The 17,293-nt window shown below is 42.1% G+C and overlaps 1 protein-coding gene across 5 annotated transcripts in view; it reads right to left on the bottom strand.

Moving 5' to 3' along the window:
• BEND7 (BEN domain containing 7) overlaps positions 1-17,293 on the bottom strand; it is an 85,741-nt gene that overhangs the window by 42,730 nt on the left and 25,718 nt on the right. For 4 of the 5 annotated variants that reach the window (XM_069547502.1, XM_069547503.1, XM_069547505.1 and 1 more), the window contains 3 exons: positions 12,533-12,832; positions 9,448-9,570; positions 5,630-5,895 (listed from right to left, as the gene is read on the bottom strand). In XM_069547502.1, coding sequence (XP_069403603.1) covers positions 5,630-5,895; positions 9,448-9,570; positions 12,533-12,832 — 689 coding nt within the window. The remainder of the gene's footprint in view (positions 1-5,629; positions 5,896-9,447; positions 9,571-12,532; positions 12,833-17,293) is intronic. The other variant, XM_069547507.1, reaches the window with a different exon arrangement.

Consider the following 17,293-nt stretch of genomic DNA (forward strand, 5'->3'; position numbering starts at 1 on the left):
GGCAGTACAGTTTGAAATTGACCCCACGCACCTGCAGAATGAGATATTTCAGTGCCTTCCTTTCTCAGGTGGTAAATTAATGACTCTGTGAACTTGGGCTTGATTTATGCTCCTGCTATTTGAGCCAAAATGTTTCATAAGATTTCAACCACTGTGGTCTAATCTCTCCCATCACAACTCCATGGAAACTGCTCTTTGAAGAAAATGGCCACCTCGGAGAGCCTGTCCTTAACACCCCGAGCAGAGGACATCTCCGCTTACATCCCATTACCCTATGATTACTGCTTATGTGTTTTCCTTATATGGTCCTTGAAGGGCGAGGACTATTTCATTAGCCCTTGACAATGGTGCAATAATTAGCATGTCCATCCTGCATTACATGGGTTTCCTAATTCAATTCTCATCATCCTATGAAGCAGTCACTTTCATGATCCCCAATTTGCAGATGCATAAACTAAGGTTTAGAGAGATTAGGTAACTTGTTAGGATTATCCAGCTAAGTGGTGAAGTAGGGCTGTGAACCCAGGCAGTCTGCATTAGAACTTTAACTCTCAAGCATACATTGCCTTAAACTTCAATGTGTCAGTGAATAAATTAAAAAATTGCTTGCTTGGTGGACATGCTTTACCAGTTCCCAGTGGGTTACTTTACTTATTGGGCTATGAAGAAATTAAGAAACAAATTCTGAATTCAGTAGCTATTTATGTTGAAAGCACCAATTCATTTTAAACTATTTAAGAATGATATACATTAACAAAATTATCTTAAGTTGATGGATATGCAGCTTTATCTTCTGATAACTTTTGTGTAATCTGGGATTACTGGAAAATATTCACAGTAACTACAGAAAATAGAGAAACATTTTCTATGTTTTTAAAAAAATATTTAAAATATAAAAGAACTGATCTTAGTGTTTCATCAAGACCAATCAATAAGCCAAACAGGAAGCAACAACAAGGAAGTAAACCTAAGCCATGTGTATCTACTCTGAAAAAAAAATCAATAAATCCAACTAGGTAGGGAAAACTGTCAAACATTTACACCTGTCTTCTCTGAGTCCTGATAGAGTACTGGGTTGGGAACTCCTAAAGAAAGAATTGAAAAAAAAAAAAAAGAAAGAAAGAAAGAATTGAATATTGTGTTTAAACCTGAAATTTGGTTTGGGGTTTCTGTTTTTGCTTCTGTGCAGTTCAGATTTCAGTTTTATTTAATGCGCTAACTTAAAACGGGTCAAGTAATCTTGCCCCCAGAGAGAACCATTTCTGGCCACTCTCTTTTTAAAAATACGATTAGTTCATGTGTATTTGCTCAAGTGTATATACTTGTAAGTTTACTTAACAAAGTTATATTTATCCCTATAAAGGTACTTAGCTAGGACTGCTACGGTTTAAAAAGGAACCAGTATTTACTGAGTGCTTAAAAAGGTACCAGGTACTATTCTAAGTGCTTTACATAGATAATGTCATTTAATTCTTCCAGCTGGCCCACACTGTGAGGTCAGTACTACTATTACTCTCATTTTACTCAGGGAAAACTGACGGAGGTGAGGGTGGGTACCTTTGTCAGGGTTACACGCAGGGCTTCTAGCCTGGGGATCCTGACTAGACATCCTGGACATTTCAGAGCTATACCCTTGACCAGGAAGGTCTCCCCTGGAAACTTCCAAGTGAACAGCATACACGGGGACTTCCATGGCAGCCCAGTGGTCAGGACTCTGAGCCTCCTCTGCAGGGGGCACGGGTTCAATCTCTGGTTGGGGAATTAGGATCCTGCAAACTATAGGGTGTGGCCAAATAAATAAATAACCCAAACCAACCAACCAGCCAGCATACAAAGCCATAGTCTAACCTTTCTCTTCTCCTTTGTGTTGCCATCACCTCATGAACAGTGAGTGCTGGTCACACACCAGAGCTGGGCTAGTGCAGGCACTGAGTCGAGCACTGGTGGACAGGGTGCACTCAGCCCTGGTCTGAGAACCAACTCCACCTCTGACTGCATGGGCTCGAGCAGGCTACTTAACCCTTTATGCCACAGTCTTTTCATCTATCAATTAAAAAAAAAAAAAAGGTATTTATTTGGCTGTGCCAGGTCTTAGTTGTGGGCATGTGGGATCTTGTTCCCTGACCAGGGATAGACCTTAGGCCCCCGGCATTGGGAGCATGGAGTCTTAGCCACTGGACCATCGGGGAAGTCCTTCCTTATCTATAAATTGAGGATAATAATAATACCTCAAAGAGTAAGGATGAAATTTGAAAAATTACTTAACAAAGGATAGCATACAAACACAACTACAACTACTATTATTATTATTTTTTAATTTAATCCCTGCCCTTGAGAAGCCAAGGGGGAAGGAGGGAAAATCACATTAAACTGAGGAGAGGGTTCTAATTAAAGCCAAATCCTAGAACCAAAGTTCTATAAGGTGATTTCGTATATTGTGCTTAATGCAGCTGCGATGCGTGGCTGTTTACTGAGCACCTTTTCTGGGCCAGGCACTGGGGCAGGGTTCCCTGCATGCTTGAGGTTCTTTACTGCGGGTAGTGCTGACTAGGATGCCCTGCTTTTCCGCACTGAGCAGGGCTGCCCATCAGGTGTCAGGGGCTCGGTGGTCCCCTTGCAGTGATCCACAGCCCCTCATGTTCCTGCTTGTGCCCAGACACACAAATTTGTATTTGGGCAATGCTAAAAGCCACAGCATAAAAAAAGGTAACTTCATACATTGTGAACTTTAAACAATTTACAGTATTTTTTTTTTTTTAACATTTAAAAAGCAATAAAGGAGCATCCCTGGCAGTTCAGTGGTTAAGACTCTGCACTTCCACTGCATGGGGCACGGGTTCCATTCCTGGTCAGGGAACTAAGATCCCACACTCTGCAAGGTGTGGCCAAAAATAAATATATAAATGATTTTTTAAAAATTCTGATTAAAAAAATTTTTTTTAAAGCAATAAAGGCACAGGTTTTATGTGTCCTTTTTTTCATTGCTTCCAGCTCTAATATTTTTCCTGGGCTTCAAACATCTACTGGACTTTTTGAAGATACTCAACCTCCTGTTACTTCCCACCCAGAAATGAAGGCCTGCTCCTGCCTTCCCTGTCTCAGGTAAGGAAGTCAATACTGACTAACCTCATTTTCCAGGATAGACATGTGGGGCTTGCTTCTCCCAAGGCACCAGGTCCCCTGTGGGGGGTACCTCCTGGGCGCCGCTCACTTCTCTGTCCCTTCACTGCTCATGGCTGGACTCTACCCATCTCTTGCCTGGCTGGCTGAAATTATCTGTCTCCTGGTCTCTGGTCTCTTCTCTGTGTTGATCAGTCATCCACAAGGCGCTTCCAGATTCCTGTCTAAACATGGATATATGACTATTCCTCTACTTAAAACCTGCAGTGGCTTCCTAGTGCCCACAAGATAAAAAAAGCCAAGGGCCTTGGATAACACGTTGGGGCTTTCACCGTCTGATACACTGCTGAGCCCATGTTCACGTGATCATGTGCTACCAGCGCAGCCACAAGGCTGCTCCAGACATACTGGCCCACATGCCCACTCCTACAATTCTGGACCTAATCTCCTCAACACTGGGTATTTTCAGAGCCTGTCTTCAGATACATAATGCCCATCTACTTACATATAATCCTGCTTTATTACTTTTTTCTCCAAGCAGTTTTATAGAAGAATTCCTATAAGATCATTATCTATTTTCTATTTTCTCCTCTGGACTTCCACAAAAGTGTAAAAGGTTCATGGCTAAGGAATAATAAAAGACGAGAAGGGCATCTAAATTTAGACACCTTCAGCACTGATGGACCCACCACCTAAGGGGCCAGCCTCATCCATGCCAGCAAGACTCTCGGAGGACAGTTTCCAGTGATGGACTCACTGTGTGGTTCTCTAAGGGCAGTTAGTTTCCATTCAACAGATGACTCAAAGGGCCAAGCAGCTGGATAACATAAAGATAACATCTATATACAGTTTTGGGTTTTTTTTTTTTAAGAAGCATGTTATTCTTCTATCAAAGATAGTCAGCCCCTGAGTCTTCATGAACAATTCTGAATGTACTTTTTTAAATTTAATAGTTCTTGTTAGCAAAACTCATCATGAATAAAAAGCAAATTATTTTTTTGGCATTCTGACATTGGTAAAGGAAAGTTCTATTTCACTAATGTACATATAGCCTTTATCAGATCTTTCTCAATTTATCTCTGAAGTATGTTTAGAGCTTAAAAATTTAAAAAAGGAGGAAGTTCAGTGATTAGCATGAGATTGACTCATTTAGAAGATGATTTTCACAGCTCCAGTGATTGCTCCTGATACACTAATGCCTATCACAGGAAAGAAGGCTCTAAATAATTCAAGAAAAATATAAAAGTATTGTGAAAGCTGCTTCAGGCTGAATGTACTTTGTGCTAGGGTATCATCTGCCTCTGCTTCCAAATGTGTGATTGACAAGGGTTTTGAACCTAGGGCCTCAGCTACAACAACCGGATAGGATGAAATGAACCAGCTAGTCCAGGGTGGAAGGCTGTCACCATTAATGACTTTCTAAGGCTAAGTTTTTAGTCTGGAAGGACTTCTTAACAATCATGTGTGTTCCTGGATAAAAAACAAACATGAATTCTTCTCATCAAGGAGGGGATAAAAGTTCAAGTGATTTTCTAGTCCAATAAAGTCACAAGACGATCATTTTCGTTGCCTCCCTTTATTAAAGACCCAAGCTAGCAGCTTGTCTTTCTCCAATGTGAAAGGAATGCTGTTTTAAAATAGCAATGTATTTCTTATTTAAAGTTGAAGAGTAGGACCACACTTGCATCCTATATAGGCCTGTGGGAGTTCTCAGCAGGGTTCTCATCCTATGCCATCTGGTAATAATAGCCCACTCGTTCTGGTTTATTTTAGGAACTCTCCCAACAAGTTGGGGTTCACAGCATCAGCGTACTCAGACACTAAGGCAAGTTTGCTGTGGCCAACAAAACACGTTGCTAAGTTCGTTTATGGCCATGTGACTCTAAAACAGTAAGTCAGACGGTTGTCTTAGATGCCATCCAGTATCTTGGGCTGTGATGACCTTCGAGCTATGATATTAAAATAGAAAAACCTTTGCAGAGTGTTAACCTATCATTACACAGACTCAATGGCACGGCACTGCAACCTAATTAGCAGTGTGGCTTGCATCCTTGCATCTATAAAATAGAATTAGTGTGAGTACTGCTCTTTTTTTATTATTAGTTTGTGTTTCTAGAAAGGTGTGACCTTATCTGTAGGGTTCTGCTCATTTATGTCCATCTACAAAGGATTTAATTACATTCTTTTAGCTCTCTATGCTGAGGAAATTGAAAACGGCCGCTTCGAAATTACAAATGTTAACGAAATTAGTGAACAGAATATTTACTCCATCACCCGTCTCCTTTCGGAGAGAATGGAAACATGCTGAGGTAAATAAGGCCTAAGATTTTCAGAAGAGAAAATTCTGGGCAAGGAGAGCATTAAGAGTTCTCCTTTCCTCTTTCCCACGTGTATTCTGCAAGTTTCTCTGGTTTTCTTGGGCAGAACTAGTGAAGGGCAAAGTGTATAAATATGGCACAGTGTCTGAAAGTTACATATTAGCATGAGCAGCTAGAAAACATCAACTTACATCGGAGGCTGGTGATTCGAGCACGATGCCGAATCCTAGAATGTGGCTCTCCCCAGGGGAGGGGTGCTCGGCCACGGGGAGACTGGAATTCTCGGGGGCCCCTGCAGCCTTCTTCTCAGCTTCCAATGCACTGGGCTTCTGTTTCACAGTGAGAGGTTCCATAGTCTTTGGGGGCACTTTTTTCTTTTTATTTCTCTTGCGCGAGACGGCAGTTCGCTGGGAGCAGATAAGGGAAATTGGGGGTTGTTGTCTGTTTTGGGTTCCAACTGTGAACAACAAACAAAAATATGGTACAGGCATGTGTGTCTAACCTAGGAGAATATTCTTGCTCCATCAACTGAGGCTGAAACGGGTTCACTGGAGGATGAGGCACATCAAGATCAACCTCACACTGAACCTGAGCGTGACCAAAAGCTGCCTCAAAAGGTCTACAGGCAGGAAAAACCCAAGAGAAAACTCTCCTCCAAATCCTGGTGGCTAATTGATTACCTGGTGGGTAATCAATAGGAGGAAAGGATGATGAGCTATAGGAAAACAGTGAAGCATGATTTTACGCATCACATGACATTTTTGTATAACCAAGAACCCCAGAACTTAAATTGAGGTGTAGACATCTGTTTTTTGGAAAGCCAATCTCGGGAATACTCCACTTGAGATTAAAATGATTGGTAGCCAGCAACCTACAGGTGCCGAAATTAACAAAAGTCGGGTAACGATGCTCATTTGGGCAAGTCTGATCAAAAGCATCGCTTGAGAATGACCAGTAAGCATGTGGGCTAGGTCTGCTGGTCAATTTCAGGTCCAGTTACTCCTGCCTCACAAACCAATACTGTGCACACATCAGCCATCTCCACACACTATGCTACTGCGTTCTGACCAGGCTGTTTCTCCATAATCCAGTTTTATGTAGCTGAAAAATAGGAAAAATATAGTTCAGTACAAGAACAAATCAGTAAGGTCCAGGAATGGTCTGAGTTCCAAAGACGAGAAGCGCTCATTGAGAGCTGAGTGCTGATGTTGAATATATACTTAAGGGAATCAAGGATGGTAATTACAGTTCTCAGAGGTACCCTTCAAGATGTAGTGTTTGTTAACCATTTAAAAATACTCTGATTTAAAGTTTAGTAGGGAAATATGGCATTATTACTTAAATCTTCATGTGTTAATATGGTTTTTAAAACTATGACCACAGCTGCTTTTTCACAGAAATACAGCTCTGAAAGTAAGCCAGATGAAAACCTAAAGATCTTGACATGCACATATGGATCATTTCTTATCAGGTTGTAAATGGGGAATATTTGTACTCTGAACTTGATATCTGCATCTCTCAGCTGGACAGAAATTTATAAATAAGTATTAGAAACACTACTTGCACTGCAAATGAGCACTGAAGTTTTTTTAATCACCCATGCAGTAAGCAGTCTGGCTCACTGGTTCTTAACCTCAGCTACACATTAGTCTCATTGGATTCACCTTTAAAAAAAAAAAAAAGAAAGCCAGTGCCTCAGCCTCAATCCAGACTAATTGGGACTGGAATTTCCCAGGGAGATGCCTGGGTATCGGGATTTTTTAAAAGCTCCTCCAGTGATCCCCAATATATAAGCCGGACTGGAACTTTTCTCTGTTAGATCTGAATCTTCAGCTGAGGCTAGGTCTCCATTTGGAAAGTTAGACAAATGGAAGCAGTCATCAGTGATCTAGGACTCCAGCCTCACCAAGCCTCACTTTCCAAAATTAAAAGCGAAAATGTTTCAAGTTTAAAGAACACAGGGTCTGAGGTTTTCTTCTCCTTCTGCAAGTCTGGACAGAGCTGTGTTCTTTCGAACCAGATCTTATCGCTTGATCTTATTCCTTGCCTTCTCCCTGAAGTAAAAGTGAAACTTTCTAAGTAGAAGGTAAATCTACATTTTATAGGTAATAAACCTTAAAGTCAATCTACTCACTCAACACAGATTCTTCAGCTTAAGAAAATTAAAGGAGACTAATTTATTCAGTTCATCCTTTGGGATCCCTGACAGCTCTGGGGTCGTTTACTGCCCTAATCTGCAAAGGTTCTTAAAAGGAAACAGGGAGACACAGTGGCATTTACTTAATAGATTCTCAAAAGGCTTCAGTCAAGGATTTAAATGGTTGCAATTTGTAGTTTGCCATTTTGGGAGTAAAGAGCTTAAGTAACAAAATAAATCATTACCATTTCATACGCATATTTTCTTAAGTGCTAACAAATTCTTCCTCTGAGGAAAGAAATCTGTACAGAACGAAGTAACCTTTCTTTCTGAGCTCCTTATTTAGGAGATGTTAGCCTCTGCTGGGTTAATAAGAACACAGATTATCCTTGTGGAACAAGGTGAGTTAAATGCTTACTGGCCTGACCAAAATGCTTTCATTTTTTCCCTTAGGATAAGACTAAATCCAGTGCATAAAATTAGATGTTGCTTTTCAGAAAACCTTTTGCTCATTTTACTTGCACGTGATCTTGGGTGACTGATATGTTTAAGTTTTTTAAGTATCAAACCACATCACTGAATATTAACATTTTACTAGAATTAACTAAACGGCACCAAGGACAATTTCTGAGCTGTCTGAATACCTTTACAGCGGAAAGGGGGGAAGTTAGTTACATATGACTGGGCCACTTTCCAGCTTAAGGAGCAGTTTTCCCTGATGAAGTGGAAGGCTTAATGAAATGATTTATTATTTTCTGTTGCTGTTGTTCAGTCACTAAGTTGTATCTGACCCTTTGGGACTCCATGGACTGCAGCACGTGAGGCTCCCCTATGACAAAAAAAGCTTTTTCTCTCCTAATTTTGGAGACTAGAAATCACAGCGACTGTAATAAGGACCTAGACTTCCAGACTTCTAAGAAATGCTCCAGGTCTTCGTAACAACACTCACAAAATAGCTGAGGCTCAGATTATGCTTTACCGAGTTCAGTTGCATTTACTATCCCTTCTATTTTCAAAACAACCCTGTGAGTTAGATATTAATACTCTAGTTACAGATGAGAAATCTGAGGTTCAGAGAAGTCACCCAAGCCAAGATAGGGGAGACTGGGACTCTGACCCTAAAATGCAAGTTCACTGCTCTTCTGTTCCTCAACGTTTCTAACAGGAGCGAGAACAACAACAACAAAAGCATCGTGTAAGTAAAAAGACAAAACCAGAGGTGTCTTGGAGCCTCTCTGACCTTAATGTTAGGGAGAAAAGCCACAAGCAGAGCCTGAGTGTCAGCTGATACTCTGGAATCTTTACCAGCAGAGCCCAGGCTTCCTAAGGGCTCCTCTGCATGTACAGAGCTGCTTGGCTCCTCACCTATCACAGGGAGCCCAGTGTGGGAGGCAGGGTGGGCTTCTGCAGAAGCGAGGGTTGTAAGATGCACACAGCCCCTCAAACCGAGCCCCTCAGGAGGGAAGATGAGCCATTCTCACCTCCTTCCCCATCATGAACCTCCTCGTCAATTTACATTAGGGAGATGAGCCAAAGGGCTCTGCCCACCTTCGGGTGTAATTGTTCCGAAGTTTAATTAGCTGACATTTGTGAAGTACCCGAAGCACATGTACAGAAGGACTGAGCAGTATCAGCCAGAAAGCATTTGTGAGACTGGCTAACAGGAAGGTGGGTTCTGGAAAAAGCAGAGAGAAATGGATGCTTGAAGAAGTATCCCATCAACTATACTTCCATGAACATTTTTAAAAATAAATTATATATATATATAAAGGAAACCTTGCTGGTGAGACAGCAAGATGGGAGGCACAGCGTAATCAAAGCATAATGAACATCCCCACTGAAGATCCTCCCGCTGAGGCCGGATCTGCGTACCTGCCTGAATCTGCATCAGTTTCCGCATGGTCTTGAGCTCTTGGAGGATGGCCTGCAACGTCGACTGGCAGTTACAAGTGCAGCAGTTGGATCCAGCCGATGAATTCACCACTGGAAGTTCTCCTGAGCACGAAAAGAGAGAATGATGGCCGCCAAGCAACAGCAAGATTATAAAGAGGAAAATAAAAAAGGTGCCCAGTGATTTTCACAGCCTGCTGGGGTCTGATTTAGCTAGCCGTCCAGGTTTCTCTACTGCCAGGAGTGTGGCATGTCATGGGGTGGCGGAGCCTGTGTGAATGGACACACACAGTTTGCTGTCACAGTGCCCCACCACCACTGTCACCCCAGTTCATCTCAGATAACGATACAGAAAACATTTACTAAGAACACACTTGTGCTATTTTGCACAAAAAACTAGCTCTTTATCTAGTGAACAGCCTTTATCTAAAACCAAACAAACTGGGTAGCTGCACACGTCCTGAGAGTTTATACTAAGAGTTAAGTGTATCTAAGTATTTAAAAGATAGTTTTAGCATTAACCGTATGATTCCAAAAATTAAGAACTGTCAACACATTGCTTTTGTGCTGGGTGTGGTATGCCTGGGTAGGGGGAAGCAGGGGCACCAGGGTCTGGGAGTGCCCATGTGAACTTAAGAGGAGGCTGCTGGTGTGTTGGCTCTTCTCCAGCTTCATAAAAGAGTGCCCTTCTACATTGTCCATTCCCAGTTCTTCAGTTTCATTTTAGTCTCGTTTTCACTGTTTGAAAGTGAAAGTCGCTCAGTTGTGTCCAACTCTTTGCGACCCCATGAACTATACAGTCCATGGAATTCTCCAGGCCAGAATACTGGAGTGGGTAGCCTTTCCCTTCTCCAGGGGGTCTTCCCAACCCAGGAATCGAACCCAGGTCTCCTGCATTACAAGCGGATTCTTTACCAGCTGAGCCACAAGGGAAGCTCAAGAATACTGAAGTGGGTAGCCTATCCCTTTTCCAGTGGATCTTCCCGACCCAGGAATCAAACCGGGGTCTCCTGCATTGCTGGCGGATTCTTTACCAGCTGAGCTATCAGGGAAGCCCTTTTCACTGTTTAATATGTCATACAATTGTCCTACTCTGTTTTCCTTACATGTAAACAAGTATCTTCCTGTTATTGCTGGAATAAAATAGGACATTTGGAAAAACATGCTTTCAGTACAGTACCCCTGGCCTCAGTATCCAGGTTCCCTTAAAGGCGATCAGGATAACAGATGGCTCTCACTCGGGTTTTTCATAGGTGGAAGAGGGAAGTACTCCAGCTATATTCTTTAGTATATATTAAATGTAATTTACACCCTACAATATGCATTCTTTGCAAATATTAATTATTGAAAGTTTCACTGCAGCAGAACCATGGACTATTTAATGTGTGGAGCAGCACAATTATTTACATTCAGAGTTGTAGCAAAATGAGATGTTACAACTTTAAAACTACAAATGATTAAATTAAAACTCCAATGAGATACCAAATGTATTCCAATCGACAGTACTCCATTAACACAGAAGTATTTTAAAACAAATATGGGCGAATTTAGGTTTGTAACTCTGACCATTACTAATATTTTTCAAAGTAAATCCACCATCCTTGTTGGGGCCTGGAAAATAGAACACTATTCACCCAATACTTCCTGATGGGGCCGCTTATTAGCTTCATAGATACCTGAGGCCATTTTATTTCTCTAGTCACGGCAGTAGAGTTAGGAGGACTTTGTGAATATTCCTAGTCATTATTCCAAGTCTATATCATTTAGAAGACAAAACCAATCCTTTTCAGCTTGCTATAAATCATTTTCTAATTTTAAAGAGAACTACCTTTTTATTTTTAAGGACTCTTTAAAGAGCCATCTCTTTCTAACCTGGAAGCACGCCAGCATGAGAATCTGATATTGGCTTATGTAATATTAAGAGAGACAGAAGACACCCATACATCTCTTGGGGTCCCTCCCTCTCTCTTCAGCAGTGGCTAGTGATGGCTTTTTATACCTTTGAACTGGTTATCACAAACTGTGTTTAAAAAAAAAAAATCACAATAGTTGTCTTTTTCTCGAAGGAGGATGAATGGGGGGGAAATCCTTAACTTTTTAAAGAAACTAGAAATGTGTTCTTCCTTTCTTCTCATTCCCTTTGTTAAAACTACAGATCTGCACATCTGTATGTAATTTATAACACGAATAACAGTGTTACTGGAGGGAAAATTAACATGAATGGAGAAATCAAGTTTCTCCTTATGCTTTGGGAAAAAAAAAATTTGCCATTTGAGTTTTTTCCCCCTTAGCAATTAGGAATTTAAAATAGATAACTAATAAGAACCACTGGATAGCACAGGGAACTCTACGCAATATTCTGTGGTGACCTACATGGGAAAAGAATCAAAGAAAGAGTGGATATATTTAAGTGTATCGCTGATTCCCCTTGCTGTACACCTGAAACTAACACAACACTATGAATCAACTATACTGCAATTAATTTAAAAATACCCATTAGGAATTTAAATTAAGGAAATTTTACTTTAAAGGAATAATTGTCAACCTGAATGAAGCAAGTTATAAAATATGGATCATTTGGTTCAGGAGCTTGAAGGGGAGGTTAAAGTCAAGGTGTCACTTGACTGGCGGGGTCATGAGTCCTCCCTTTAAGTGACTCGTCCTGTAATGAAGAAAGCCCAGGACTTAGCAAGGGGATGTGTTAATAATGCACCATGTGACCAGGAAGCTTCTTTTAATGACACAGTGGAGCTCTTTCTGCCCTAATGTTCAGCTGTTTGTGACAATAATATCCGTATCTCAGCCAGTGATGGCTTTGACTTCTTAAAGAGCTAAAGTGTCTATCAAGAAACTATCCCTTCTAATAGAGAACCCCCAGCTTTTCCTGCATCTCAAGTCTAGATTTTTTTATACTCTTTTTCCTTTATGTCTTCCCTGTCTTTTAAAATAACTCAATTAAGGTACGTGATTAAAGGAGGGTTTACTATATAGAACTCGAAGAACATACTGAATGTTTCTAGGCAGAAAACATATTGGGACGACTGTGAGCATCTGAGGATGGCCATACCGTTGGAGGTCCCAGCGGTGTGGGGCTGGCTCTGGAAGGTTCTGGAGCGGGTGCCATACTGCCCTGAGAACTGCCCGCTCTGGGGTGGCAGCTCGTTCCACGCACCCCGGGAAGATGGGTGGAGGCTCGGGGGGGCCTCTGCAGAGTTCAAACGCTGAGGCCAGATCGCATCCAAATCCTGGGGTTCCTCTTTAAGTTTCTCCCCCTCCTTGCCCACACGCTGATATATCCTCCCAGCGCTGTCATTCAGTAATCTTCTCATTCCTGTAATTTGTTTTTTAATTTCCATGCTTTCATCTCCTAATGGAAACAGGGCCAGAGATAGCACTGTAAATTAGTGAAAGAAAAAATAATCCACTACCAGAAAAAAAAACAAAACGAGACACCCTCCCCTTCCTTCTTTGGAATCGGGGGAGGATTACTGACTCCAGATGCAAGCTTCTCTTTTAAGAATCTTCTTTCCTCAGAGGAATTTTTGTTTTTTTGAACCAAGGTATCTGTATTGCACCGAAGGTGCTTAATAAATATTACTTAAAGATGACTCTGAAATTATACAGATATAAAATATTTTCTGTAAATCATATCATTAAAGGAGCTATTAGATCTAGACCTATTAAGGGCTGCTGCGCACACGTGTGCATGCTGGCTCAGCCTCTCAGCCGTGTCCACCTCTGTGTGACCGCATGGACAGCAGCCCCCCAGGCTCCTCTGTCCATGGAATTCTCCAGGCAAGAATACTGGAGTGGGTTCCCATTCCCATCTCCAGGGGATGTTCCCAACACAAGGCTGAACCCTTATCTCCTGCACTGGCAGCTAGGTTCTGTACTGCTGAGCCACAAAGGAAGCCCACCACAAACATACTATCTTCTTAACTTGTCATCAGCCAGTAACTTTACAAAGGTTAAGGGAAGTAGTCTTTTCTTTTTTTTTTCTCTAATCTGGGTTTTAAAATAAAAGTCTAATGCCACGGTATACACTCATACAGTCACTCTACTAAAGGCTTGAAATTTCAACTATGAAGAAAGGAAAAGCCCCGCAGAAAGCATCTATTACGAAAACCAGCTCCTACAAATAAATCTAGCACATTTACTTATTTATTTTTAATTTTTGGCCGCGTCTGTGTAGCATGTGGGATCTTAGTTCCTGACCAGGGATCAAACCCATGCACCCTACATTGGGAACTCAGAATCTTAACTACTAGACCACCAGGGAAGTCCTGAGTACATTTAATATAATTATGTTGTTATAACCTCAGCATCATATTAGCCAGATTTCTCTGTCACACTGGTAACTGCACAATGAATGTAGGTATTTTGCATTGTCTAGTTAGATATTCAGCTTATTAAAACACAAATACATTACTGAATGTAATGGAGAAGGAAATGGCAACCCACTCCATTATTCTTGCCTGAAAATGTCCGCGGGGTCACAAAGAGTTGGACCGTCGAACACGATTCAGCAAACAACAACAGTAACAAAACTGAATGTAAGGAAACTTTCCTATTTTTATGCTGTGAAGTTAGTATCTTCAATTTTTAAAATGGTAACAAAAGTATTAATTGTCTTTAATATCTAACATGAACAAATGCAGAATTAATACATATTTCCAAATTTACAATACTGCTCTGTGTTGGCATATGCTTGAGAGGAGAAATATTTTACGTTGTCATAAAACTCTTTTCATTTCAAACACCTGTGAAAACGACAATACAGAAACAATAAATCACGTTCCAGATTTTTATGAGAACGAATGACCGAGCACAATTGAAGAAATGCGGAGCCAGCATTTACAACTTTCTCAGGATGTCTGGGGAACAGGGTGTGTCTGGAAGAGGTCCCAGAGGAATTCTGAGAGATAAATCTGTAAGCCAGTGTGGCTGCTGTTACTTTCAGCATCCAAACCCGCCCTTTCCCGGCGTGACTAACAGCATAGTTTGGGCAGGAAGGAGCTTCTTTCCTGCAGGGCTTTTATTCTGGACCAGGGACGTCACACACGCATCCAGGCTGCAGCGTGCTGATCTCGGTTGACACTGGCTGGTGGCTGCCACTCCCCTCCCTCCCAGGGCCCTGGCAAGAACCATACCAGCCAAGCCAGGCAGAGGTGGGCACGCTGCCTGGGGCCTGGATCAGTGCCAGCTTATTCCCCACATGAACCCTGACACATCACAGCCAAAGGGCCACTCTCTTTTCAAAGGTTCCACTTCTGCCCCAGTGTCTGAATCCTATAATATAGTGCTGTCTTCAGAAGGAGGGAAAAAAGGTCATGAGGATCCTGGAACTTTCTAAGATCAAAGCTGCTTTGTCATGAGCTTAGTTTCACAGTCCCAGAACCTATAGCTCTGAAACTTATAAGACTGAGAGTACGGTGTGAATTCTGCACACTTGATACTTTCAGGAGGACAACCAGGACTGTGGAAGAAAGAGGGAGATCCTGGCTTTGGGCTGACACTTAGAAACATTTCTTACAAAATCAAAACAAGAGGCAAACCATGGCAACAGATTAGGACCTGGGACTGAGGAGGAAGAAAGGCAGGGGGCTGTGAAGGCAGGTAGCAGAGCTGGCTGTTTGAGAAGAGAGCTCACAGTCTATCCAGCTGCGGGACAGCTGAAAGGACAGAAAACAGCTAAGTGTAAGAATTGCTGGAGTCAAGGAAAGCTGAGAGACGCGGAGAAGGCTGGAAACGGGCTGGTTGTGGGGCAGCCTCTTAGAGGTGACAGGCTGGGCGTCCCCAGAGGGCAGCGGGATGAGCTGTCCTTCCTTTAGCCGGAGAAGTCAGGAGCAGCCCTGACCACACCACCTGGCGAGGAGGCCCTGGGACCAAATCTCTCTCTCTTGAGCTCTGTCTCTGTCTCTCTCTCACACACACATGGGGCGGGGGTTGGGGAGTGGGGGTAGGGTGGGGATGATGCACTCCGCAAAGAGAGGGGAATTGAGTCCTCACATATTCAGGAGGGATGCGGCAGAGGATAGGAGGGAGACCTGAAGACTAAAAGTGGGGACGACAGAGAAAGCTGAGCAGCCTGCACACACTGGGATGGAGAGGGTGAAGCTTGCAGGCTTGGACCACGGATGCTGGGGGGTGGGTCAGGGGTTAGGTTGGGGCTGGGGCTCCCCAGACCTGGACTCATTTCCCAACTGTACTGACTTGCTACTTGATACGAGATGAGCCACCTGCTATTTTCAGGCTTCAGCTTCCCGACCTGTAAAAACAAATTCTGAACCAGACCATGCTTGGCATAACCCAGGGAGAGCAGTCGAGGAGGGATGTAGGTTTTCCCATTACCAAGATGTTCACAGGGCACCAAACAGCTCTAAAAGTCACGTATGTCCTTCTCAGAAAGAGTGGGTTTATTCTGATTGCTACAGTGAAGCCACGTTCTCTGACTCAAAAAAAAAAAAAGTGGGATAAATTAAGATATTGAGATTTGAAGCACTAGTTGACCTCTTTGTCTTTCCAGTTCTAATAAGTTGATGTCCTCTCCATGTATAAATGCCAGGAAAAAGAACCTCTAAAGAAGCATGATTCCAGGGAATTCCCTGGTTGCCCAGTGGTTAGGACTCCACACTTTCACTGCCAAGAATGTTTCAGTTCCTGGTCGGGGAACTAAGACCCCACAAGCTGTGCAATACGGGCAAAAAACAAAAACCCACAACAACAAGCAACAATTCCATAAGGAAACCTGTTCACTTTCCAAACCTAACCATGCCTTTTTTCATGTTTAACCACAAAGGGCTGGATCTTTTTAGAAAAAACGAACAGGAATGTTACAAACATGGATCCATGGTATGTGGCTGCACTACAGTAAAACAATCTTAAATGAAAAACGGTTTGTATGTTTAGTAACTGGACTCCTTGGACAAGACTGACAAAAGATTACAGGTTGGATTTTACCCTTTGCTAAATTTCAAGACTCACTTTCCTTTACATAGATCACTTTCCTTTACGTAAATAATCTGTATACTACACAACAGAGAGCCTTGCAACACAGAAGTCATCATACAGGACGGCTTGGTCAGGAGAGAAGAACATATCCCACAGAACACGATTATTCACGGTTTGGGCTAATGAAAGAAAAAAGGCAGTCATGCTCAAAGACAGAGTGAGATGGGGTACCTTAACATTATATATCCATTTCTATATACCTTCTCTTCACAAAGACTCAAAATAGTCACATCTTTGCATCGAAAATTAACTAGTGTTGAGCTGTAACAGTCATTTCATACATCTTCCTTACGTAAATGAAAGAAATGTTGTATCACAACCAGAATAAAGTCTAGTAGAATTAAATGATACAGGATGCTCGGGGCTGGTGAACTGGGATGACCCAGAGGGATGGTATGGGCAGGGAGGTGGGAGGGGGGTTCAGGATGGGGAACACGTGTACACCCGTGGCAGATTCATGTTGATCTATGACAAAACCAATACAATATTGTAAAGTAGCTAGCCTCCAATTAAAATAAATATATTTATATTTTAGAAATTAATTAATTAAAAAAAGGATTAAATGTGATACTAAGATTATAAACAAACCATATACAGAGAAAAATCCAAATGAATCTTTTGGCCAACCCAATATTAATAGGATGGAGTGAAAAAGTACCAGAAATACAGTAAGAAGAATATGTTACTGAATTAGAGGCATAAAGTTTGGAATAAGAGGAATCAAGTTATTCAGCTCCCATTCCCTTGGGGCTGGGGAGGGTGGCCCCTGAGCATCACTCTTGCAGGCAGAAGCTCACTGTCTGGGTAGATGCCACAG

This window comes from Ovis canadensis, chromosome 13, assembly GCF_042477335.2.
Source record: "Ovis canadensis isolate MfBH-ARS-UI-01 breed Bighorn chromosome 13, ARS-UI_OviCan_v2, whole genome shotgun sequence".
Lineage (NCBI taxonomy): Eukaryota > Metazoa > Chordata > Mammalia > Artiodactyla > Bovidae > Ovis > Ovis canadensis.